Source organism: Urocitellus parryii, chromosome 2, assembly GCF_045843805.1.
Source record: "Urocitellus parryii isolate mUroPar1 chromosome 2, mUroPar1.hap1, whole genome shotgun sequence".
Taxonomy (NCBI): Eukaryota; Metazoa; Chordata; class Mammalia; order Rodentia; family Sciuridae; genus Urocitellus; species Urocitellus parryii.
Window position 1 is genome coordinate 222,666,232 of NC_135532.1, and position 24,585 is coordinate 222,690,816.

Below are 24,585 nucleotides of genomic sequence, written 5' to 3' on the forward strand. Positions count from 1 at the left end.
CAACCTGGGGTCACTGTCTCCCCAAGCTTGCCCCGCCCCGGCCATCTCTAGGAATCAGCAGGACGCTGCTGTCCTCTGTCCTCCCAGACCCTGGGGAGGGCAGCTTCAGGGCAGGTCGGGCACAAGGCCCCTCCTCCTGCCATACCCAGGGATCCCCAGGTACAAAGCCTGTCCGAGAAGTGCCGGGCAGCAGGGTTTATTAGGGACAGGTGGACACCCACCACGAGCCCTCACCCCGACAGCAAGACAAGGCTCCTGACAGGACGTGACAACTCAGGAAGGAAACTGGCAGGCCGCTGAGCCCTCTGGCCGAGCTCAGGGGGCTCTCCTCTGACCACTGGGAATCACAGGCTCCCAGAGCCCCAACCCTCATCCAGGGGCCAGCAGAGCCCCTGCCTGGGCAGCCGGGCTCATGCTCCCTCTCTGCTGGGGGACAGTGGTCACAGAGCCACCAGGAAAGGCCAGGGCCACCTCCCTGTGCCGTGGACCTGGTGCACACAGCCTTAGCCAGGGAACTTGGCCAGCCGGTGCCGAGCCTGGGTCAGGCGCGAGAGCCGCTCCTTCAGGAACTTCCTCTTGTCGCTGGTGTCGCTGCGCTCCTTCAGCAGCCAGCCACAGGCGTCCTTGTCCTGCAGGAGCAGGAGCATGGCCGTCTGCAGCTTCTGGCCGAACTTCTTCAGGACGAAGAACTGGACGATCAAGGGTACGAGGCTGGAGATGCGGTTGTGAGCTTCCTGGGAGGAAGGGACAGGTCACAGGAGGCGAGGGCCAGGCCAGCAGGGCACGCTGACCTCCCCACAGGAACCCTGGATGGACCCAGACTAGGGGTGCAGGCCCTGGCCTGGGCTCAGTCCCGACAGAGGCTTCTGTGCTGGGTAACGGGGGTAGCCCTGCACGGGGCAGAGAACCACCCCACAGGTGTCCAAGACCCAGCTGGAGCGAGTGTTCCCAGCCTCCCTGACCATCGGCTCGTCCTCGTGGAAGAGGCAGACATTCCTAACCAGGCAGCAACACACTCGGCACAAAACCACATCTCCACATCCCCGACGGCTCCTCTGCACAGGCCGACCTCAGGAAATCGGCAGGTGCTGGAGCTGGCAAGTCCTGCGACCTCTCTGGGGCTCAGTCTCCCTCCCTGGGAGGCAGGGTGCAGGGCAGGACCCTCTGGGATGGCCCAGGAGATGAAGTGTGTGTCAGATGCCAGCAAAGAAGATGCCAGGCAGGCGAGGAGCACCCAGTGGCTGCCTCAGGGGAGGCTGAGAGGGAGCGGAGCATGGGGCGCCTGGGGTGAGCGGGGGGAGCCTCAGCTGCTGTGCAGGAGGGACGGCTGAGGGCCAAGGGGCCCTTGGGGGACATGCTGGGACCTGGGCATGCAAGGGTCAGCTGGCCCTAAGTAAGGAGATGACTCTCTACATTGTGGGTGGGCCTGGTCCAGTCAGGGAGAGGCCTTCAGGGCAAACCTACATCCCAGGGCAAGAGGAAACCCAGCCGTGGGCTCGGCTCACTTGGCCCCAGTTTCCAGCTCCACAGTCACTGGCCACAGTCATTGGCCAATTTTTGACTTCTGAGACATATCCCTCTGGTCCTGCCTGCCTGCAGAACCTGGCTCGGGCACTGCAGGCTTCCACAGGCATGGGCTGTGGACAGGGTCACCTCTGCAACATCCCTGTGGTAGCAGAGGCTGCAAAGAGATGGTGCTGTCAAGAGGTGACGGACTCCTGTGCTCCACCCTAATGTGGGACACTGGGCAGTCACTGGGGGAGCCAGGTTGCTCTTGGCATCTGGGTGGACCCATCTCCAGGGAGCAGTGCCAGGGACCAGGTGCAGGGCCGTGGGCAGCCTGCGAGCCCTTGTGCAGAAGAGGAGAACGCGCAGGTGCAGTGCAGCTCTGCAGTGTACCAAGTTACCTGGGAGCAGCCACAAGACCCTGGAGAAGGGCTGCACCTGGGGCAGGCTGCAGGCCCCCAGTGGGTGGTGGCCACGCATTTGCAGGGTCAGCCATTCTGCTCTGTCACACCTTGCCCTCTCCCAAAATCTCCTGTGCCCCCTGGGGCAGCCTGAGTACACAGGTGCCAGGGGCTGCGGGATGGGCCCTGCACTCCTGCCACCCCCAATTGGCTCACTCCGGGTCTGCAGCCCTGGGTCTGCAGGGACTGGGGCTGGGACCTGGATGCCAGCCCTGTGCTACGTGGGTGCTCTCCATCCAGACCCATGCGCTGCGCCAGGCCATGAGCCACAGTGCCCCTGGGCCCCCCAGGCACAGGGCATCCAGGCAGAGCTGAAGGCTGTACAAGGTGCACACAGAGACACTCTGCCCACTGCAGCCCAGAGTGGAGAGGGCTGGGTCTGGAAACCAGGAGGGCCAGTGCCTCACTCTGCAGATGCTCAGGCCCCAGAAGCTCTGCCTGAGCTGCACCTGTGACTTCACGTGGGGAGCAAAGGCCGCGCCAGGCCAAGCAGGCGTCTCCAGGACATGGGTCCCTGTGGAGCTGCCAAGCCATCCCAACCCTGTGCTAGGGAGCTGGACCACACGCTTCTCACGGAACATTCTCCATGAGACAGCACTGCACAGAGAAGAATCCAAGTCTCAGAGAGGGTAAGCAGCTTGGCCAGAGCCACACAGCCAGTGGCAGCCAGATTACCAAGTGCTCTAAGCCACAACCACTTCTGTCTACCTGAGGTGGAGCTGCCCCCAGGGAGGCTCACCCAGGGCTGAGAGGTGGAGCTGGCTGATGGTCACCTCACAGCCACCGTGCCATAGACAGAGAGGTGCTCAGGCAGCAGGGAAACCACAGAACCCCGAGGATGGAGACCCTGCACACGCACCTTGTGATAGGCATCGAGGTGCTGGAAGATCTCAGCCATGGACGACTCCTCTGCAGAGACAGGCTGGCTCTGGCCATGGGATTTCCTCTTCTCCTCCTCTGCCTCCTTCTCCCTGACGCCCTGCAGCGTGCCCCGGTAGACCTGGTCCTGGCAGTACACGATCTGCTCCATCTGGAAGTGCAGCCGGATGCACCTCTCCGCTCCTTGCTCTTGCTCCAGCCTGATGTCCTCAATCTTGGACTGCGGGGACAGAGACACGCTCAACCTCCCTCCACCAAGTCACCCGGGCAGTAGTAGGTCATCAGCATGCCCACAGCCTGGGTCACCAAGGTGAGGAGGCACTGCCTGGGCAGCCTGGGCCACCCCCTGCTCATGCAGGCCTGACCCCAGCTGAGGTCAGAGCCCTGGGGTCCTGAGTCCACTGAGCAGCCCTCTCCCCAGGTGGCCCTGCTGGGCTCTGGGCCACGCCTGTCCTCTGGGCACGAGGGTCTCCTTCACTCCTGGCTCTCTGCGCACTCTCCACAGATGCTATTTCTGTATTCAGCTTCTCACTGAGAGCCACAGCTGGTGACCCCCACCTGGTGACCTCCCACCTGACCCAGGCGGCCTCTCTCCTGAGAGTCACAGGTTGCGATTCTGCCTGCTCTCTCCCTCCCCAGCCCTGCTCTGGCTCCAACCCGACCTGGGGGCCTCATCAGAGGATCCACCCGCTGGATGGAGGAACTGCTTCTCCCAGAGCCAAGAGAGGCCAGGAAGGGCCTGAGGAAACAGGTAGGGTCCCCCGCCAGCCTGGGGTCAGCCTTTGAAACCACGGCTCCTTCTCACCTTGGCAGTTTTGTGGAGGTTGAAAAATTCAGCAAAGTTCTTTTCTGAAGCATTTGTGAAGGCGACTCGCACCATATCTGACCAAAGAGAAAAGAGGTTCCACAGTGGTGGCGGCCCTGGTGGCCCACGCAGCCTGCACAGAGCCCAGGACACAGGACAGGCCAGGGGCCAGGCCTGCTCCCCGCCCTGCACCTGCAGAAGTGGGCCCTCAGGTCCTTGGAGGGTCTCCTCGCTCAGTAGCCCTGGCCACCACTCCACAGACACTCATTGAGCTCAGTTTCAAAGAATGTGGCTTGTGGGGACCAGGATTCTAGTCATCCTTAATGATAAAACGGTCACATTAGCCTGAAGGTTGTCCCGAGAATCTGCAGGACCACGATATTCATTTGAAACGAAATGCAAGAGCCGATTCTCACTACACAGAAATTCCCGCCATTGCTCTCCTGTGAGGAGCACATATTCCCGTTCTTCCTATTCCTGGGATCGTCCTTGATCCCAGAGCACCAGATCATCACCCTTGAATAGTCTGAGCTGACCCCAAACCTCAGCTTTGTGAAACCCAAGTAGCTCCCCAGATGCTGACTGACTGCACTTCTCTTGGGTAACTGTGGGGTCTGCGGCAAGGACCACAGGATCACCAGAGGCCAGAGCTCTGCAGTGACGAGGATGCTGGTGGGGACGCCACCCAGCAGGCCAGGTTCCTGGGACTCACTCTGCTGAGCCCGGGGAGGCTGCCCCAGCAGCTGGCCCCTGGCTACCTCTTGACCACTCTTCATGAAGAGGCAGGGTGTGCGGGGACGGAGGAGGGGAGACACCAGGCCTTCTCCAAACCTCGGGGAGAGGGTTTCAGGAAGGGGTGAGAGAGGACAAAGTCGGGTCTGCCCTCAGGGCTCCGACCTGGTTCCCTGACCACAGCCATGCCACCGCACTGCCAGGCCCTCACTGGGTGCATGGCCGTTCCCCCAACCCCGCTTCTCAGAGGAGCCAACACACAGAGCTTTGCCAGGGCTGCGCTCAGGGCCGTGGGCAAGGGGCAGGGTGGCAGAGGGCACCCCAGCCAGGCCTCCAGCCCTGACATGCCTGTTGGGAGCATGGGGACCTCCTGCCTGATAGGAGTGTCTCTCCCCACTAAACATTTCTGTGGGCGCGGACAGATTCAGGATGAGGTGGGTCACCAGGAGGACAGCCAGCTGTAGAAGCTGCAATGTCCACCCCACCCCATCCTCTGGGGAGGGAAGTGGGGCTGGGCTCCAGTCATCACCAGGCCCTGGGGGGAGGCCTCCAGAAAACCTCTGGGCGTCTGAGCTGAGACCCAGGCCACCCGCCATGGCACAAGCCCTGGGTCCTCACACCCTCACCATGTGGGCACAGCAGGGGCCAGGCAGCATGTTCCTGGGACCACCTGTGACGCCCCAACCTGAGGACGGGGCAGGGCCTGAGGGACAGGCAGGGATGTGCTCCTGATGGGCGCATACTCTTGGGGACAGTTTGGGGGAGTGTGCCCTTAGCCAGTGGGTGGCAGTGTCAGAATGGAGCCCCACAGCAGGCTGGGGTCTGGGCAGCAGAGAGGGCTGCTGGGAGAAAACCCCGGGAACAGCTGTGAACCCGAGCCCGGCTCCGATCCCCCTCCTGCCTGAGAAGTGAAGGCCAGAAAGTGACATGGTGCTCACCTGTCACCGTGTGCAGCATGTCCACGGCCGGCTCCTCCAGGGACCTGAGCTGCTCCTTTATGATCGTCTCAAACGTCCTGTAATTCACAAAGCCTGGCAGCTCCCGGCCACGGTACTGGTTTTCAAACTTCCTGATCTCTGTACGCAGAACTCCATGCCCTACAGGAGGAAAGGGGCTGTGGGTAAGCCCCCGCGGGTGGGCGACACCACCTTCCTGGTCTTCTGCAGACCTCAGTGGGAGAAGCGAATTCCCAGGAACCTCAATTTGGGAATGGATGACCCTCTGGTCTGTAGTAAGGAGATGGCCATTGTGGTGTCCCTAGGCCCCCCCAGGGGTCACATAGAGGAACAGCAGGCGCAGGGTCTCAGGGAAGGCCTACTGGACAAAGCACTGGCCTGTGTCGTTGTGTCCCCCTGCCCCACTTCTGCCAGAGAGAGGACGACACCTCTCCTCCCCAACCAGGACCACAGGGCCTCTGGGGGCAGCAAGGACCCTGACATCAGCTGCAGCCACCTGCCCACCAGGTGTTCTTGGGCTGTGGTGACAGAGGTGTGTCCGTCATAGAGGGGACAAGAGGGCACAGGCACCTCAGGTGCTGTAACGAGGCTCAGTGACACTGTCCACTAGGCAGAAGGCTCAGCTTCTCTTCACACTGTGTGCCCAGGGTGCCTGACCGTGGGGACGTTCCGGGTGCATCCTCAGAGGGGTCCAGCTTCCCACCTGGAAGGATGGTCTCTGGGGGCTGTTTGCTCAGGGATTTTCCTGGCAGGAAATTGTTTTTGAGATCAGTTCTCAGGCAATACCACTCACTCTGCCAAGTGGACAGTCCTTGGTTCTCGGCGTGTCTCCCTGATCTGGGACCCCACCACTATGTCTTCTAGAGGCTGACAAGTCCCCCCTGGAAGACGCCACAGGCCGTCACTGTCCTGCCAGTTGGTCCCTCTCTCCAGTCCCTGCGACCACCACTCTGCTGGCTGACCGACAGCTCTGCCCACTGTGGACACGTCATAGGTGTTGACACAGGTGCATGTGGCCTGTTGGGACTACTTCCTGCACCTACAGGGTGTGTCCAAGGTCCAGCCATGTTCAGAATGGGTCACGCGTTGGGCCCGGGACTGAGAATTTCACGTCGCACAGTTGTGTGTGGTTTGGGGAAATTCCTGGAAATGCAGGTGGGGGTCCCACCACCTAAGGCCTCATGGTGCGACCGTGGTGTGGGCAGGGTCTGTAAGAGGCAAGGGATTTAAATAGGGGTGCTCCTGTGAGCACCATAGACGAGACCAGGACATGGGCCAAGGCCACCATGTGAGGACACCTGGGCTGCTGTGGGGACCCCTGCTCTGCAGTTCCTGTGTGGACATGGGTCTCAGGGCCCTGGAGTGTGGACCTAGGGGTGGAGCTGCTGGCCATCATCCAAAGCAGCTGTGCCACCTCCCTCTCCACCAGCAGCTCGTGAGGGTCTTGTCCGTCTCTGGCTGTGAAGCGGTCACCCTGTGGTTTTCAGGTGCCTGGGCATTTCTGGTCTTCTTCCTGAAGTCGGGTCTCTTCCCATTTTCCCACTGGGTTATTCGGGTGTTACTATGGAGTCTCAAGAGCTCTGTCTTCTACACTCCATGCACCACGTTTCACCCCCGTGAGAGTGCAAAGGATTCCCTGTGGGAAATGGGCAGGTGTCCCTCCCTAACCCCGATGCACCCACAGCAGGGGACAGCCTCTGCTCCCTGGAATGGCAGGGCTGAGCAGTGTAGGAACAGAGAACACAGTGAGGAGGTAAGTCACTGTCCCCTAATGAGCCTTCCACGGGCTTCTCCAAAGAGCACTGCCCCAAGTCCCCACCCCCTCCATGCCGTCGGCCCGTGGATTCCACAGGTGGCCTACCCAGAGGGGAGCACCACTTTCCCAGCTTGAGACTCAAAGCCAAGGAAATCTGTTGCTCTGAAGCTCTGGAAGGTGGAGGTGAATAGTGGACCCACATCAAGGTCCTCGAGGGACAGCAGGTCACTTGGAATGTGCTTGGCTGCTACACCCTGGTCAACTCATCTATGACTTCCTTCAGCCTCTTGAAATCTGGGTAGATCATTCTAGAACTGCCCTCTCCCTCCCCGGATTCCTGGTGGTGTCCAGTGGGCTGTTTATCTTCATTCTCTGCTGCCACAGGAGGCCAGGCTTGTGCCAGCAGTACCCTCACGGGGTTCTAGGACACCAGATGCACCATGTCCCTCCACTCACTATTGGGGAGCAGCGTCTCTTCTAGAGGCTAAGAAGTGTTGGGGCCAATAGATCTTCCCCTATTCTATGGTAACCTTGGACATGAAGGCTCACAGCCTCGTCCTGCAGCATGGAGCAGAGCAGATGAGCTGCGGTCTCCTAGCTGCCTCTCCAGCATCCCCACCACTGGAACCTCCCCCCAGACTCAGCCCAAGGCTCCTGCTATGACCAGGCCTTGGCTCACTGACATGGCCAAACGTGTCCCCAGTTCATGCTGAAGCTCTCCAATGTGGTGGCATTAAAAGTGCGACTTCAGGTCCTGAGGGCTCTACCCCAACATCTGGAGGCCTGTGCTTAGAAACAGGGTCAGGGGAGCTTGGCCTCTGCTTCCCTCTGAGGACACAGCTGGACAGCGCCATCTTGGAACCAGACACCCAGTCAGCTGGCGCCTGGATCTGGCATTCACACACCCAGAACAGTGAGCCGCGGGTTTCCACTGCTTTTACACACCCAGCACACTCACCTTTTTGGAAGTTCTCTTCAATCACATTACTCCATTTGTGGAACTCTTTTCGCATCCTGGTAAACAGCCGCATTTCTTCCGGCCCTACAACTTCCTCGGCTTGTACTATAGCATTGATCTCCTGATTGAACTCATTGATTTTCTGCAAATAAGGACAACATCAGTGTGAGCAGATCTTCAAATAACAGACGCCAGGGTGTTTGCAGGCCTGTTGGTGCTGGGCTTGGATGAGCCTTTCCCCCTCCTGGGCGACTCTGGATTAAAGGGGGTGAGGCATTTCAGGTACCAGGAAGTCCCACCTTTCCCTTGTCACCTTCAGTGGAGGAGAGGACTGAGACCTCCTCCCTGCTACCCAGCCTGCACACACCCTCCACTCCCTGCCACTGCCTCAACCCTGTCCCTGTTAGGACCAAGTGGGCAGAGGGCCGTGGATAGCCTCATGGGAGTGAGGACAGAAGCAGAGGAGGCTCAGCATCCCCGTGTGGACAACAGGGGAATCTGTCCCACGAGGCCCTGGGCAATACTCACGTCTATCAGGAAGAAAGTTTTCAAGCTCTCCTCCTCTGGGACGTCCACGCCAAAGTTTTTCAACTCCTCGGTTACTTTCTGGATATTTTCCTTTATTTGATTTTCCAGCAGTGGCAGGGATTTCTGGGAAAACGATGGGATATACAAATATGGACTAGGAAAAAAAATATGAGGCCACAGGCCTGCTCACCAGAGTAGCTGCAAGGTACATGTGACATCCTGATGTCCTCTAAAGACTTTCCTGTGCAGAGAGACACTCTGGGCATCCCCTTCCACCAGGGCTGCCCACAGCCTGCTCCTGCACACAAGCCCAGGAGCCGCACAGAGACGCCCACTCAGCGTGATTCCTGGCCACCTAGGAGCCAACAAGGTGCCACTGTTTCTGCATCATGTTCCACCAGCTCTGGTGGTGCAGGGGTGCAGACAGATCCACTGTCTGCAGTTGGAACAACTTGAGATTCCTCAACATTTAGATGTTGTTCTCAGCAGGGAGAAGCTAGCAGGGACTTCTGTTCCTAACAGGTGGCTAGTTATCCCACTACCCGGTATATACCCAAGGGACATAAAATCAGCACACTACAGGGACACAGCCACATCAATGTTTGGAGCAGCTCAATTCACAATAGCTAAACTATGAATCAACCCAGGTGCCCTTCAACAGATGAATGGATAAAGAAAATGTGGTGTATGTACACAGTGGAACATTACTCAGCCCTAGCGAAGAGTCAATCAGGGCATTGACCACTAAAGAAATGGAACTGGAGATTATCCTACTAAGTGAAATAAGGCAATCCAAAAAATAGCAAAACAAAACAGAGGCCAAACATTCTGATATGTGGATGCTAACACCCAAAAAATGAGGAGGGAGGGGGAAAGAGAAGTTCATTGATTTAAACAAAAGGGAATCAAGGGAAGAAATGAAAGATGAGAATAGGGACGACTTTAGAGAGAATCAGACATAATTTACTACATTCATACACATAAATACACGACCAGTGCAATTCCACATCATCACAACCACAGGGATGGGAAGTTGTACTTCACGTATGTAAAATATATCAAAACGCACTCCACCCTCATATATATATATGTAAAAACAACACATAAAAAATGGACTGGTTAAAAATGGGGGGGAATCTGTAGCAAATACCAAAAAATCTACCAAGTTTGTACATAAGTGTCTATTAACTGTTTTCTATATACTTGATATACTTCATATGTAAAGAAATCACCTCACGTCTGAAGCAAAATCAGAAATAAATGCAAAAGTCCTATTTAAAAATAAAAAATAAATACAATAAAATACAAGGTGCCCTGCTGCCCCCAGGTCCCCGCCCCTGCAGCTTGGAGGGTGCAGCCAGGCCCTCAGCAGCCTCCCTCACACGCGTCCCTGACTGGCAATGTGAGGAGGGAGACTCAGAGTCCGAAGCCAGCTGATGGGCCTCAGACTCACCTGGGGCCTCCCGGGCGGTGACCTAGCTAAGAAAAATGAGCTTGGGTTTAGGAGTGTGACCCAGTGCAGGGGCCAAGATAAGTCCCAGGCAGCTCTAAGTGGGCAGTCAGCTAAGGGATGGGCTCTTTCTGCATGACGCTGGCCCAGAGAGCGCCACCCTCCTGACCAGGTCCACCAGACATCACCCTGCTCTCCACCTGCACCCTGAGACTTTGGGAAAGACCTTGAACGCTGGTGCTGGGCAGCATGGCAAGATCTCTACTGAGAATCTGTGCCCACACGGGAGGCAGCTCTCCAACAGGGCTGCTGCCCCGGTCCACACTGGCTGAGGGCCCCCACTGCTGAGAATCACAGTGGTGTGAGCGGGACACTCTGCCAGGTCCCACAGCAGCCAACACTCTTCTCCCTGGAGACCCACTGGGAACCCAGCTCCTAAGGATACCCACCATCAAACCCCAGGACAGATGGACCCACAGCCAGGGTGCCACCCACATCTGCTGTGTGAGGCAGCAGAGTCCCCACACCAAGGCTTCTCGTGCTGGAGTCACCAACGGCAAAGACAGCACGATGTGTGCCGAGAAGCCTTGAGAGGTCTGGGTACAGGACCTGCCCAGCACTGTGGACGGCTGGGTGCCAGGGACCCCTCAGAGAGGACATGGGGTCTGCTTACACAGATGTGTGCAATGAGCTCAGTGGTCAGTCTCTCCGCCAGGCAGGGAATCGTGGCCTTTCCTTCGTCCAGCAGAGCCCTGGGAGAGAGCAAGAGGGACATCTGTGGTCACGTGGATAGCACATCAGAGTCTGCATGTGCAGATGGGAGGCCGGGACAGACTCAGGCACTTCCAACCAAACACAAGGGCATACAGCTGGTACCCAAGCAATGTTCAGAGCTGGATCAGACCTGGTTACCTGTGGGCAGCTCGGGTATGTCCGCAGGGGCTGGAACTGTCCCTTCCAGCTCATCAAATAAATGTGTCTACAGATTTGGTCTCCAAAACATACACATGCTCACCTCAGACACGCTTCCGTGGCACACACACACCCTTCCGTGTGTAACAGGCGTGACCACACAGCACCTCTGGGGACAGGACTGCACACAAACATGATGCCTATTTTCATACACACATGACAACTGGGGAACCGAGAGACACAGCTGCCCTGGGATGAGAACTGCAACCATGTTCACGTGGAGGGGGGAGGCCACAGAGTCTCCTTGTAATGCCAAACTTGGGCCCACAGGGTGAGGTACTGCAGGTCCCTGACATTTGTAGCCCCTGAGGGTGGCAGGCGGCAGGGGCTGGAGACCCTCACCAAGCCTGACTGTCCACAAGCATCCATTTTTCCCAACGTGTATGAAACATGCCATGTTGTTTGACTTTTAGCTATTTACAGTGCACACTTCAGAGACACCAAGACTTTGACACTGTGGCTCAGCTCGGCCACCTCCAGAACTTTTCTGTCTTGGAAGGTTGCTCCATTAATCGCCAAGCCCCGTTCCCACCTCCTCCAAGGCCTGGCCAGTTCCTCTCCTGTGGCTGTAAGTTTCCTGGCTCCAGGGACCTCGTCCAGTGCAGACACATGGCCTGGTCTGGTGTCACAGTCTTTCCCTTGGCACAGTGTCTTCAAGGTCCAGCCATGTGGCAGCAGGAGGGGGCTTCCTGCCTTTCTGAGCCTGGACAGGAGCGTCCACCTCCTGCCCACAGCTACCGGCTTCTGCGCTCCTTGCTCCTCGGATGTTGGGTTTCTCTCACCCTCTGGCTGCTGTGGAACTCACTGCAGCTGCCACTCTGTGCATGCACCTGGGGCATCATGTCACTCCATGGGACGCCCTGAAGCCTCCCAGGAACTGAAGGCCATAAGGCTGAGACTCCACCTGGCTCTTCCTTGAGATCCCACCAGCGGGTCAGTCAGTCCTGCCTTCTGAAGAGGCCTCACTGGACACGGGCACTTCTGCACCTGCGACTGCACATGCCAGGGCCGAGGTCCTCGGGGACCTGTGAGGCCACCTTTCATGGCTAAGTTAACTACAGCTGATGTCCGTTTTGGTCTGCTAGTTAGGGAAGACCCCACTCAGGCTTCCCAGATGTTCAACACAACCCCATGCCCCTGAATGGCAGCGACCTCTCTGGCTCCTTGCCGTGAATTGTACGTTGGTCAGTGTCAAACAAGCGGGCACCTGTGTCCGACCTGGGCTCTCCGTTTTTCTCTGCTGTTCTATCCATGTTTCTACTCTGGTTCCAGCACCATCTGCTTAGATGAGTGCAGCAAGCAGCCTCCTTATTCCCTTAAATTAGGGGGCAACGCTCTCTGCGTCCCTTTCCTCTCAGGACAGCTCTGCAGTCAGTGCCGGGGGCACACAGGCTGACGCACACTCACTCCCATGTGTGTGTGCATGCACACACACACACACACACACACACACACACTGCCAACACCTGCTTTAGCCCAGCCACTCTCCCCGGCAGGGACGGCCGCCTTGCTTGGGCTGGCCTTGGGGAAGTGCAGCTGACCAACCTGAACTGAGGGTGGTCCTCGAAGAAGGCCTTCTCCTTCTGCAGGGCCTCAGCCAGGCTCAGCCGCGACTGGATGTCCTGCTGGCCGCGGCACTTGACCATCATGTAGCCCTTCTTCAGGTGGCACACGAGGTTCCTCACCACGTCCACCACGGTGTCTTCGGTGCCTTTGTCCACCAGGTCGGGCTTCGTCAGAATTCCTGCCCGCCAGGGACTGGGATCAGAGACCGTGCAGTGTCCCACGGCAGAGGGGAAGAACCAGCCCCCAGGCCTCCTCCCAGCCCAGGTGACAGCAGACCAGGGCCCCTACAGAACCCACGTGCCAGCTGGAGTCCCAGTCCACAAAGACTTGCAGGGAAGGCCTCAGGGAGACAGGGGCCATGCTAGAGGGGTGGCCCTTCCCCAGCTCCTGCACCCAGGCCCATGGAAAGACAGGCCATGTTCTGTCCATCCTTCACCATGCACAGACCAGCCTGGCTTCCCTCCAGAGATCTCAACTGGGAGCTTCTCCTTCCTGTTCCTGCCCAGCCCTTGGAGCCCAGGGCACCTTCCAAAAGGGACATGGGTCAGGAGGCCATGAGGTGGCCAATAACGATCAACGTGGCTCCCTTGCTCCAGACCCAGCGGACACGTAACCTACACCTGGGGGAGTTCCTGAGCCATGTGCAGGTACCCTTGGCCATCCAGCCTCTCCCCTGGACTCAGGGATATGGTCCCACCATCAGCTCCCTGCTTCTCACCTATGGTCCTGTCTCCGTCAGGGTCCTCCTCCTGCGCCATGCTCAGCGCCTCAGTGGTGGCGATGTCCACGTTGCTGGGGACCACCACCAGGTTGATGGTCTCCTGCTTTTGGATATACTTCCTGATGAGTCGCTTGATCTATAGGAAACAAGAGGCCGTGACTTCCCAGCACTGGGGTGGACAAGCAGGAGACACACTGGGGTGGACAAGCAGGAGACACACTGGGGTGGACAAGCAGGAGACACACTGGGGTGGACAAGCAGGGGACACACTGGGGTGGACAAGCAGGGGACACACTGGGGTGGACAAGCAGGGGACAGGCCCAGACCATGCACTTGCACTGAGGCACTCAGTGTCTGCAACCGGTTCCTCAATGGAGGACCCGTGGGCAAGTGAACCAGCAAACACAACCCCATGGCTCTGCCAAGCCAGACTCAGGGCCGTGGTGCCTGCAGACTGTGGAGCCCCAGGTCAGGGAAGGCCGTGAGGCTGTGGCTGCCTACTGTCCCTGGGGCCTCAGATCTGAGGGTCCCAGTGGAGAGCAAGACGTCAGACCCAGTGCCTGACTCACTTCCTGAGTCTTCCTTCCTGGGGTGAGAGCCCCGGAGGCCAGATGTGACCTCCCCTGCGCCTTCACCCTCTCTGCCCACTAGGAGCCCTCTAAGAGATGGCAGGGTGCGTGCCACACAAAACGTCACCGTGACCCAACCAAGGCTCGGCCGAACACACAGAAATGATGCCTTTCTGCATTTTGAGGCCCAAAGTCCCTTCTTCTCTAAGGAAGGGGACGAGGTGACGCTCCAATGTCTGAAATACTCAAGGAGCGTCCAGAGCTCCTGACCACTCTCTGTGGAGGCTACAGAAGTGCAGGCTGTGCTCCCACAGGCAGGAAGGACAGAGCTGCCTGTCTGCACGGTCATCTCCGTCCACTGGGGATCGTGACACTGGCTCTCCACTGCCACTCACCTCCACACGCCCCCTTCAACCAGGACCTGGACTCCCGGCTGCACTCATGCAGCGCCCCCTCATCCCGGGCACAGGCAGACGGAGGCTGGAGTCTCACCTGGCGCCCGATGTCAGTGGGCTGATTGCCAACAGCCACCCTGGTGATGCCAGGAAGGTCGATGAGGGTCAGATCCGGGACGCTGGGGGAGCTGACCTCCAGGCTGATGAGCTCGTCGCTGATGCCCAGCCCTGTCCCGGCGATGAGGTTCTGGGCTGTGCAGAGGAGAGGACCCGGGTTGCAGCTGAAGGGCGGTGCCCATCTAGGGAGCCTGCCACAGCAGCTCTGACTCGGGGGTCCTGGGGCAGCAGGTTTGGAGCACCGTCCCTTTGGAGATTGGACCCCATGTTTCCTCAAGAGGTTCTGGGTTCTTTCCCTGCTGTGCCCAGGATGGTCTATAGAGGCACCTGGGACATCTCCACTGGGCCAGCCTGGAGCCCTTCCTGATGGCATGCCGTGACCCTCCCCTGGGTGTGGGAGGAGAGTCACAGAGAGTAATGTGAGGACACAGGGGACCCAGGCCAGAGCTGGAAACTTGTTAGGGCACCAGGAACTGGTGGGTTCTGTTAGGAGCCTGCTCTTCTCTGGACCCTCTCGGTATTGACACATTTAGAATGGGACAAGGTTCCTGGGGGCCACCAGGCGCTTCTCAGCATAGACACCATCTCTCTGGAATGTCTGTTACAGTCTAGAACATGGCTGCAAATAATGACGTCCGCATGCAAGGCCTAGGCAGCTCCCTGCTCCTGCAGTACCCAGGTCCCCAAGTCGTGTGGGTGACCCTAACATGAGGCAGAGGAAGTGCAGTAGCTCTGGGGTGGGTGAAGGGAGGGCTCCCGAGGGAGCAGGCCCAAGGCAGGGGAGACGGGGACCCTCTGCACTAGCTGGGCCTGGTGTCCAGGCAAGACCATGGCACTCACCTTTTTTGATTTCCTCTTCCACCTGTGAAGCCTCTGAGAGCTCCAACTCCATGTCCAGGTAACTGACCTTGCCCCTCCACTCATCCTCCTGCCCCAGCTTCTTCATCCTCAGCACAAGAGGGCACCTGGTGACGATACCTAGGAGACCACGCTAATGTCAGTCCTCTGCTCTGCTCTTGAGGCTGGAGGGGCCATGCACCAACAGATCTCCAAGGTTTATGCCATCCTCAGGGGAGATGCCCAGGCAGAAGCCTCTGGTCTCAAAACCCTGCAGTGACCTCTCGTGCACCTGGGCACCGGGTCTGTGGTGACCTCAGACATGAGCTTTGGAACAGTCCTCCCAGCGACTTTCTCTCATTTATCTAAACCCATGAACACTTCGGGTTTCAACCCAATGTACTGCCTTCAGCTCAGGTGACAAACTCCCAAACACTGGCAAAGAGCCCTGCCTGCTCCTGAGCCACCCACCACTCACTGCTCCCCCAGGCCACATTCCCATACAGAAGGGGCTTCTATAAGCCCTCTCTGAATCCTGGCTGTCTAAGAGCTCAGCCTCTGAGCTCTCACAGGCACCCCTGTCCATGCAAGTCAAACGCATCACTCTACAGAGTGCCCATTACTGTCCCCCAGCTGGCCAGTAACCTGGTGTGTTGAGCTCAGGAAAGACACTCAAGTGTTCTGGGCAGGGACACTATCCATTCAGACTCTCCACCAACTGCAGACCCCATACAATCCAGAAAAGCGTGCAACCAGACGGTGCAAGAGACAGAGAGCTCTTCACCCCAAATGAAAAGCCTGAGCCAATCACCCCGATGTGGCTGTGTTTGCAGATGGGGCCACTGAAGACGCAATTAGAGTTGACAGATGTCATCAGGGCTCACAACAGGAAAGTCCTGACCCATATGATTGGCATCTTTGTAAAAGTAGGTGGAGACCCCAGGAATCTTGCACAGAGAAAAGGCCATGTGAGGTTAGGGCACAGTGAAGAGATGGCCACCTGCAAGCCCAGAAGGACCTCAGGAGAACCCACGTTCACCTTCCACCTGCAGCCTCCAGACTGGAGAATACAGAACTGCTCTGGGAGCCACCAGGTGCCCGAGGACAATAGTTAGAAATGAGTTCTCACCACTGCCCCTGGGGAGAGCCACTCCCGACAGAGCCTCCAGCACAGAGCTCTTGCCCGAGCTCTGGTCCCCAATGACGGCGATGGCAGGCAGGGCCAAATCCCGCTCCACGCCCAGGGCCCGCAGGGAGTCGATGAGGTCGATGCAGGGGCGCACCTTCTCCTCGTACTGCCTGCAGAGGTTGAACTCGGACCCCTGGAGAAGGCCAAGAGGACACTCTGTTATGTGCAGGTCACGCTCCACCAAAGGTGGCACTGTGGACAGGAGTAATACAGGGTCCCTGGAATCCCACCAAGGGGAGGGGGAAATACCTGAAGCACTCGTGCACGCACCCCTCAATGGGATGCAAAACATAAACCAAAGATCCAAAACCCTCATGAAGACCCCAAAACAGGAAATACAAAACAAACTACATCCATGCACCTTAGAGTCAACTTGTTGTAGCACAGGGCCAAAGAGAAAATGCTAAAAGTGGCCACCACATGAAACACTCTCTACAGAGGACCAAATATGGTCTAGACAGCGGCTTCCTACCACCCACCAACCAGGTGGGGAGACACTGCTTCTGGTGCGGGTTGGTTTATTTGGTGCGGGTTGGTTTATTTGGTGCTGGGTTTCAGTCCAAGGCTTCCCACTCTGCTGAGCACAGCCCTACCCCTGGGCTGTACCTTCCTTCTCTGACAGGCTTAACACACTCAGAAAACCCCAGGAACGTGGGATTCTAGACCCACCAAATCCTCTATTTGAAAAGAAGCGGGATGAGCATGGCTTGGGTGGTGGCCATGACCCAGGGACAGCTGGGCAGCGTAGCTCCCGCCAGCACACCTGGCCTTCATCTGGAAGCAGGCAGGAACCAGGCCGGTGACTCTGTTCTATTTTAAGGAGGATTCATTAGGATGCTATTTTTTTTTTTTTTTTTTTTTTTAGAAGTTGCATGTCTTGGCCAGGATGTTATGGCCAGTGTGGGATTCCGACGAGGCAACCTCGTCCTGCTCTGCACTCTCCCCTGAGCTGGTTCCATGGAAAGTGATAAACACTGCTGTGCAGGTGGCCTCCGGGAGCACACGGTTCCAAAGGGCGAGAGACAACCCCCGGGCCATCAACCTGATCCTGGCCCCATGCTACGTCTCTAATTCTCCAGGTCTCAGCTGCAGAGGGCCTGAGTACCTGCAGTTTCAGCACCTTCCAGGCTCTGCGGATGCTGTGGCAGGGGACGCATTTGAGAACCAGCGTCACTCTTACCTTGAAGTGGACGTGGGGTTCACAGACATACACCCTCACCCAGACTAGAAAAGACCAGATGCTTCCCAGGCAGGTGGGGAGAGCAGAGGTTACAATCTGGACCTGTCTCCCGGAGGCACATGTGCTGAAGCCTGAGTTCCCAGCTTGGAATGACTGGGAGCTAGTGTGTAGTGTAACAGGTGCGGCCTGGGAGACGTGGGGCAGTCCTTCCTCTCTCTTTGGTCTCCCAGCCTTTGGGGGAAGCACCGTGTGTGGCAAGGCTCCCTGCCATGCTCTGACACCACATCTCAAGGTCACAGTAAGTTGTCGTGAACTGAAACCTCTGACACCATGAACTGAGTCAGTCTTGTCCCTCCTGGAGCAGCACAACTGGGTCCTGCACGCTCTGTTGGGGCCCAGGTGCAACCAAGTGGGTTAGCTCAATGTGGCTGGGCTCCATGTTGTTCTGGGAGACCAGGGGGATGAGATGGGCTGGTGTAGGGACAGGGCTGGGATCTACACCCGGGGCGCACTGTGCTGCCCCCTGTGTCACCATGGCTCAGTGTGGAGGTCTCACCAGGACACTCCATCCCTAGGGAAGCCACGTGGTCTCCACAGTGTAGAACGGAGAGCGTTTGGGGACGAAGCAGACACGGGGTGAGGACTGAGGTGCCCTGGAGACTGATCCCAACACTGGCCCTTTCAGCCGGGTGATGTGACAGGTTCTCCTCCCTCGGGAGCTGGCTTCCCAGCTCTAAGGAGGAATCACAACAGGACTGGCTCTAGAGGCCCTGGGGAGCAGTCAGGGCAGCTCAAGCCAAGTCCCTGGGAGGGGCTGGGGTCTTTGCTACCCCGGGTTTGAAATGCTGGCCTCTCGCCTGCTCTGGTGGACTCCATTTCTCAGCAGTACTCAACAGTTGTCCCGTGGTGTCAGCAGCAGTGTGGAAGTCACAGGCAAAGGAGAAGGCCACCTGACGCCTCCTCTCCTTACAGCACCTGCTTAGGGTTCCCTCCCAGACGGCCCTCCTGCTGGGTGATAAGTCTTAGGGTGGGGATGGGAAGGACTCACACCCACTGTGACAGCCATCTCCCTGTTACTGTGTCAAAATTCCCCAAATAAAGCATCCCTCTGAACAGAGCCACTCACCAATGCCTCATTTCTCTCTGCCGTGGAAGCATCTCCATTTGGGAAGAGATGGTTGGATTCCACAGCAGCAGGATTAGCACAATTGACTTCTGATGGAGGAATCATCTTCTTCCTTGTCTCCTGTCCACCTTGAACTTCACAGGAGATGTGCCAGTCAGGGAAGGTAGAAGCCCTGGCCCTTGGTAAAGAACACAGCCCAGGCCTCTGTAGAACATCAGCCTCTGCCCAGCCCATGACTGTGTGCCTCTAAGCAGCATCTAGTCACCCCTGGCCCTCTGGAAAGGGAGGGTGGCTCCTTTTGTATGTGGGAGTGGGGTGATAAGGAAGGTCATGGAGTCAGAGGCCACTTAGGGAGTCTGTCCATCCACAGAACTCTTCTTGAAACAACCTCCCTCCACCTATTTTGGAAACAGGATCTGCACCTCACGAGCAAATGTGGGCTGAGAGCTTGGGTTCCTGTGGTGTCCCTGGATCCACAGAGAAGACCCCCTCCATCTGCCCCCTGGATCACCATGTTACTGGGCCAGGATGGCCTCAGTGGGCCTTAGTACACCATCAGGTGACATCATGGGTCCCTGGCCTGCTCTCCATGACCACGGACTCACTTTGAGCAACCAAAGCAGGTCGTTGGGTATATCCTCCCTCCCTCTGTTTGTTTCCTATGGAGATTCCTGAGAGCTAAGTCCTGTGTGTTTTGTCTGCAAGCCACAAACGTTGTACCTTTCTAGGATCATTTGATCATCAGGGTGGATTCACAGAAAGGAAATCTCAGTCATTCCACCTGTTTCTACTCTCTCTGCTCTGGGCCTCCAGCTGCCATGTGCACATGGACCAAGCAAACCCAGCACCATGGGTCTTGGTAGAGTCCCCTGGTCATCACCCGCAGCTCTCAGCCCACGTTTGCTTGTGAGGTGCACGTACTGCACCCTGTGTTTGGGGGGAGACTGAAAGGGAGCTGGGCCGCCTCCCTCTCCTCCCTAGCTCTCCTCCCTCACTACTGCAGACCCCACTGGGCAGGGCCCACGAGGGTAGTGTGGTCACATTGTGCAGAGGACTGGGTTTTGCCTGGACTTCTGTTGTCATCACACTTCAGGGTCAGGGAGGGGCGACTGTCCAGGTGCTGAGGGCTCTTTGTGTTCCTTTCTAGGGCAGGTTCCTGCCTTGTGGCCACCGACTGTCCTGTGAGGTTGGGTGGGAGGCTGCTGCCTCTCCACTCCAGATTTCAGGCTGTGGGAGCCTGCACATATCGCCCAGACCAAGGTGCCAGCTTCCAGCATTGCTGGGCACAGTGCCCCAGCAGGTGAGGGGCCATCCAGCCTGCTGGCTGTGCTCATCCATGTGGGGCAGCATCCTCAGCTCAGAGCCCAAAGGCGAGCAGGGAACGCAGGGAGGATTCAGAGCCTTCCTCCCTCAGGAGCCTAAAGGGACCACCTGCCCAGCAGTTCTAGGGACAGCCTAGGGCACTGAGAACCCGCCACCTTCCCAAGGTGGTCAGTCTAGGCTTGAAAACAGCCCTCCCAGGGCTACTTTCCCCTTTTTGTTTTTCTTCTAGAACCCTCTGGGACTGACAGTTAGTGGCTACCAGCACTTGATGGGCTTCCCAGGAAAAACCTTGACTTACAATGTGACCACTCATTCCTAGTACCCCATCTGAGCAGTGGGTGGTCACCAACCTCCTGGGGGACAGGATTCCCAGGCCCCTAGGGTCCTCTATCAGTCTGCACGACTCCTGCCACTCTCCACCCCTCCAGGCCCACCCAAGGCATCTCTGCAAACTGAGTCAGACCCCTGAACCTGAGTCTGCCCCAGCCACTGACACCCTTCTGTACCCCCAAGACCCCACGATCCTAGGGATTCCAAGTCCAAGTCCTCGGCTGGGGAGGACCTGGAGCAGGGGCATTGTGCACAAGCCAGTCCCTGCCACCCCTTCCTGGGAACCTCCTGCAGGATCCTGAGGACTCCTCTGCCCTTCCAGGGATCTCCTGGTCTTGGCCTTGCTGGCTGCACCTCCTTAGTGGGGAAACACAACCCATCGAGACCATAGTCAGCAGCTGGGGTGGGCTCGCACCCCAGCAGCCCTGGGTCTGAAACTTTCTCAGGGCTCAGCCTTATCTTGAGTCCCTCTGTGATCCCTGCACTCCCCATCCTTCTGCCTGCCCACCAACACCAGCAGAAAAGCCACTGCTGCCTAGGGGACAGTTTCTCAAGCTCCACCCAAGAGCCTCAGCAGGAGTTAGTTGGTGGGAACTAGAATGAAAGGGGGTCTGAGCTCACCTGCAGCGCCTGTCAGTATCACTGATTCCTGCAGGCAGCAAAGTCCCTGCAGGCAGCAATGTCCCCACAGTGCCTCCCCTGGGCGCCAGTCCACAGCAGGAATGCACTGTGCTTGTCCTGTGCCTCTCTGGACACTTACCTGTCCCTGTGCAGCTACAGTGCAGGCGATGTCCAGCTGGGAGGCTTTATGTGGTTCCCACAAACCCCGCCTGCTTACCGGAAAACCAAGGGAGATAGTCCCTCTGCAGCCCAGCCTTGGAGGTGGAGCTGGAGGTGGAGCCAGGCTCAGAAATGAAACTGATTCCTACCCAGATCAGGCTGCTGCCCTGCAGAGCTCCTCCTCCTGCATCTTGCTGAAAGGAGATGCTCCAGCCAGGCCACCCTGCTGTGTCTCAGAAAAACTTGTGGGGATCTTGATAGGCAGCTTGATCTTTAGGAGAAGCTGGAGGCTTGCTATACAGGCAGCTGCAAAAACCCCTCTTCAAACCCTGATTCTTACCGATCAAGTCCCAAAGATTTCCTAAGTGTCCCTTAGAATAACAGGACAAATATTGAAGGGGAAAGAAGAGAACACTCTCAAGAGAGAGAATGGGTGCTCTCAGAGAGGAGAGAGACAAGGGTCCTCTCCTGCACTTCAGTTTGGGCGTCCCAGGGGAGTTCCAAAAGCCCTGCACAGGTCCTCCTCTTGACTTTTGACTAATCATAGGACAGCAAGGTGACTCCAAGATCCCCACTGTCATGGAACTCTAGGTTCTAATTGGATTCTTAACGGTACGTTCTTACAGATTTTATGATTAGGAGGAACTGCCTTTGTCTCTCAGAGTTTCAGGATCTGGTCACATGTGTCCCCTCCTTTGGGTTACCTTCGTTCCTCTTATCCACACTATTTGGGGCCTGCATTTCTCCTACAGTTAAGAGTAGTTTACTGAGGAAGGTGACATATCCTGTCCACTGAGGCCAGGCAGGGCTGCAGGTAAATGGCTTCTTGGAAAAGAAAGCACGTGGGGGTCAGCGCAGTGGGGGTCAGCACAGTGGATCCGTTTCATAGAATTAGTCCCTGAACCTCGTGTTCCCACCACTGATGTCTGTCTGTTCCTTGATGCTCTGAGCTGCCTGCGGCACTGATGGCAGCATGGATGGTCCTTTGACTAGACTCCCTGGGGCCACTCCACTGCAGCAGGGAGTCCAGCTTTCTGTGTTCCAGGTAGCGGGACCCTTGGGCATCTCCCAGTGCATCTCCTCCTGCCCCTTTACTCTCTGGAGGCTGGGAGGCCTCCCTGCAGCTCTGTCCCCTGACTTCTCCAGGTGGGAAAAGGATGGAAGAACCTGGGCTGGCACCCAGCAAGCTTGGCCCTCCTTCTGGGGTTCCTGCTCCCGGTGCAGGGGAATGACGTTTCCCTCGGGGAACTGAGGAACCCCTCTTCCACACCCCTTAGTTCAGCTGAGGGTTCCATACCACAAGTCCCCCAAAGTCTGCTGTGATTAGGGATCATCACTCCTCTACCCCTCCACACCACCTTCCCCTGCTCCTTATGGGGTTCCCAGAAACTCAAATGACTGTGGAAACCAGGGGAGCTCTGCAGCCCACATCTGCTTGGGCTGAAGTCCTTTGGCTACCCAGGGTCCACCCGTGCTAGGTGTTAGGTGGTAGACCCCAAGCTCTCCCTCTCCCAGGGTCACCCAGGAAGCCTGCCAGCCCACGGAGCTGCTTACCTCCAGTCAGACTTAAGAGAGACTCACCTTCTTCTGGCCATGAGCACAGTGACAGAGGTCTCTGCAGGACATAGGTGCCAACATGCAGGCCTTGGGACATCCCCAGATCTCACTCTGGGCAGCTGGGCAGCAGTGCTCCTACAAACCACAGTGACTGTTTTTAGGAAAGTTCATCAAAGCCCCCGACTGACAGCTGGGCTGAGTCTCAGCTGAGCCAGGACTGTGAGAGGGAGGGCCACACGGAGCCCGGGTCCAAACTGAAGGAACCCCCCTCTGGCGGGTGCTGCAGGCCTCCTTCAGTCTGTGCCCTGAGCTTCCCCCACTGCCCTGGTCCCTCCAGGTCTCTGGTGCGGGAACCTCATCACTTGTATAAGCACACCATGACAGTGACCTTAGGGCCTGCCAGAGAGTGGGAAGTGGCCGCCACCTGGACCCAGATCATGGGTACTGACTCAGCATGTTAGGCAGCAGCCTCAGAGAGGAATAGGAGTCCGTCACTCCCCCCAGGAGCACACTCCCAGTGGGAAGATTCTCACTCCCATTTCACACAGGAGAAGACTGAGGTCCATGGAGCCGGCCCCTAGCTGGGAGGGAGGGCTGTGGCCCCCACACCTGCATCCTTCTGCACCTTTGCCCCTTTGCTCAGATCAAGAGGCAGCGCCTGCCCTCAGGAGCCCCAGCACCTCCCACCCAAGTTGCTGTGGAGGTGTTCCCTCCTAAATAAATGCCAGGTCTCTCTTTTCCATCAACAGAACTTCAAACCCCCAGCCCTGGAGAGCTGCTCCCTGCCCATGCGGGAACTTCTGTTCCTTTCCCAGTACCCACTGCCCACCACATAAGCTTCTGCCTCCTGTGATCTGTTTAGGAAGGTCCTCCTTCTGGGCTGCCCTGGGCTCACAGACTCCTGGAAAGTCCCCTCCCTGCAAGACCCATGCAAAGTCTGCCTGGCTGTGCAGCTGTCCCTCGAAGCCCTTCCAAAGCTGGCTCAGGTGTCTTCTGGGCCCCTAGCGGCCTAAACTCAGGCCAAGATTCTGTTGTATCTCGAGGAACAATGGTGAGAGTGGGGGATATGCCCACCTCCTTCATGAGGTGTCACCTCTGTGGAGACAGGGCAAGGTCTGGTCACACTTGCATTTCCCAGAGACTACCTTGAGCCTGGCACACCTGCAGCAGGTGCTCCGTGGTCACGGGTGACTCTACTGTCTTGATGCTCCCTTGTGTGGACCTGTGGCTCCACCCTGGCACAGGCTGGGTCCTGCCCTCTGAGGAGCTTGCCTACCTCCTGTAAAACACATCTGGCCTGTCCAGTCTCTGCAGGGGAACCTTAGTAGTGGCCAAACCCTCCACTGGCCCTCTGCCATCCTCCAGCCCATGCAGCCCTGGGTGTGAGGCAGTGGTTCCTCTGCTCCTCCTTTGCCCTCCACAGGCTGCTCAGCCTGGGCTGCGCTGGGCTCACCAGGGACAGGGGAGAGCGGAGCTACTCAGGGAAGCCCTTCGAGGGGGCTCTGTGAAGTCAGCCCCCTTCCTCCAAGCCCATGCACTCTTCCAACCCCTGTGGCAAGCTGGTGGCCCTTGTTCAAACGGCACAGGGTGTCCCACTCCTGGGGAGAGCTCCCCTGCACTCTGCTCAGCATGGTGCACAAGGCCCTGACTGTGCTGGTCCCATGGGCCCCCACACACTTCCTCACTGCACCCTCTCCCCCCCCCACACACACACACATGAACTTGGTCTAGCCCAGGGGCACTCCTTCTCCCAGGCCCTGAGCCCGGGACACCTCAGCCGTCCTCCTCCAGGCCCAGTGCACTTGCTGATGGAGGCTTTCCCACAGGACATGCCCAGTGAGCAGGCACGGCACGGGGCCAGGTGCCCCTCACCCCAGGCAGCATGGCCCTAT

The 24,585-nt window shown here is 57.8% G+C and overlaps 1 protein-coding gene across 1 annotated transcript; it reads right to left on the reverse strand.

Moving 5' to 3' along the window:
- Positions 1-424: 424 nt before the first annotated feature.
- LOC144253268 (interferon-induced GTP-binding protein Mx1-like) lies at positions 425-21,074 on the reverse strand. Its single transcript, XM_077795054.1, has 14 exons — positions 20,978-21,074; positions 18,704-18,837; positions 16,338-16,530; positions 15,212-15,349; positions 14,352-14,506; positions 13,288-13,426; positions 12,549-12,747; positions 10,705-10,783; positions 8,582-8,704; positions 8,054-8,195; positions 5,322-5,480; positions 3,652-3,728; positions 2,827-3,066; positions 425-734 (listed from the first exon to the last, which is right to left on the reverse strand). The coding sequence occupies exons 2-14, from the start codon at positions 18,806-18,808 to the stop codon at positions 504-506; spliced, it is 1,980 nt and encodes a 659-aa protein (XP_077651180.1). The 5' UTR covers positions 18,809-18,837; positions 20,978-21,074; the 3' UTR covers positions 425-503.
- Positions 21,075-24,585: the final 3,511 nt, after the last annotated feature.

Bases quoted from the DNA above. Each gene is read 5' to 3' on its own strand.
- LOC144253268 (XM_077795054.1), bottom strand. From the start codon at position 18,808: ATGATTCCTCCATCAGAAGTCAATTGTGCTAATCCTGCTGCTGTGGAA. The intron at 16,531-18,703 runs GTGAGTGGCTCT...GGCCTTCTCCAG, and splicing joins CAGAGAGAAATGAGGCATTG to GGGTCCGAGTTCAACCTCTG. The intron at 13,427-14,351 runs GTGAGACTCCAG...TGTTTCCTATAG, and splicing joins CCACTGACATCGGGCGCCAG to ATCAAGCGACTCATCAGGAA.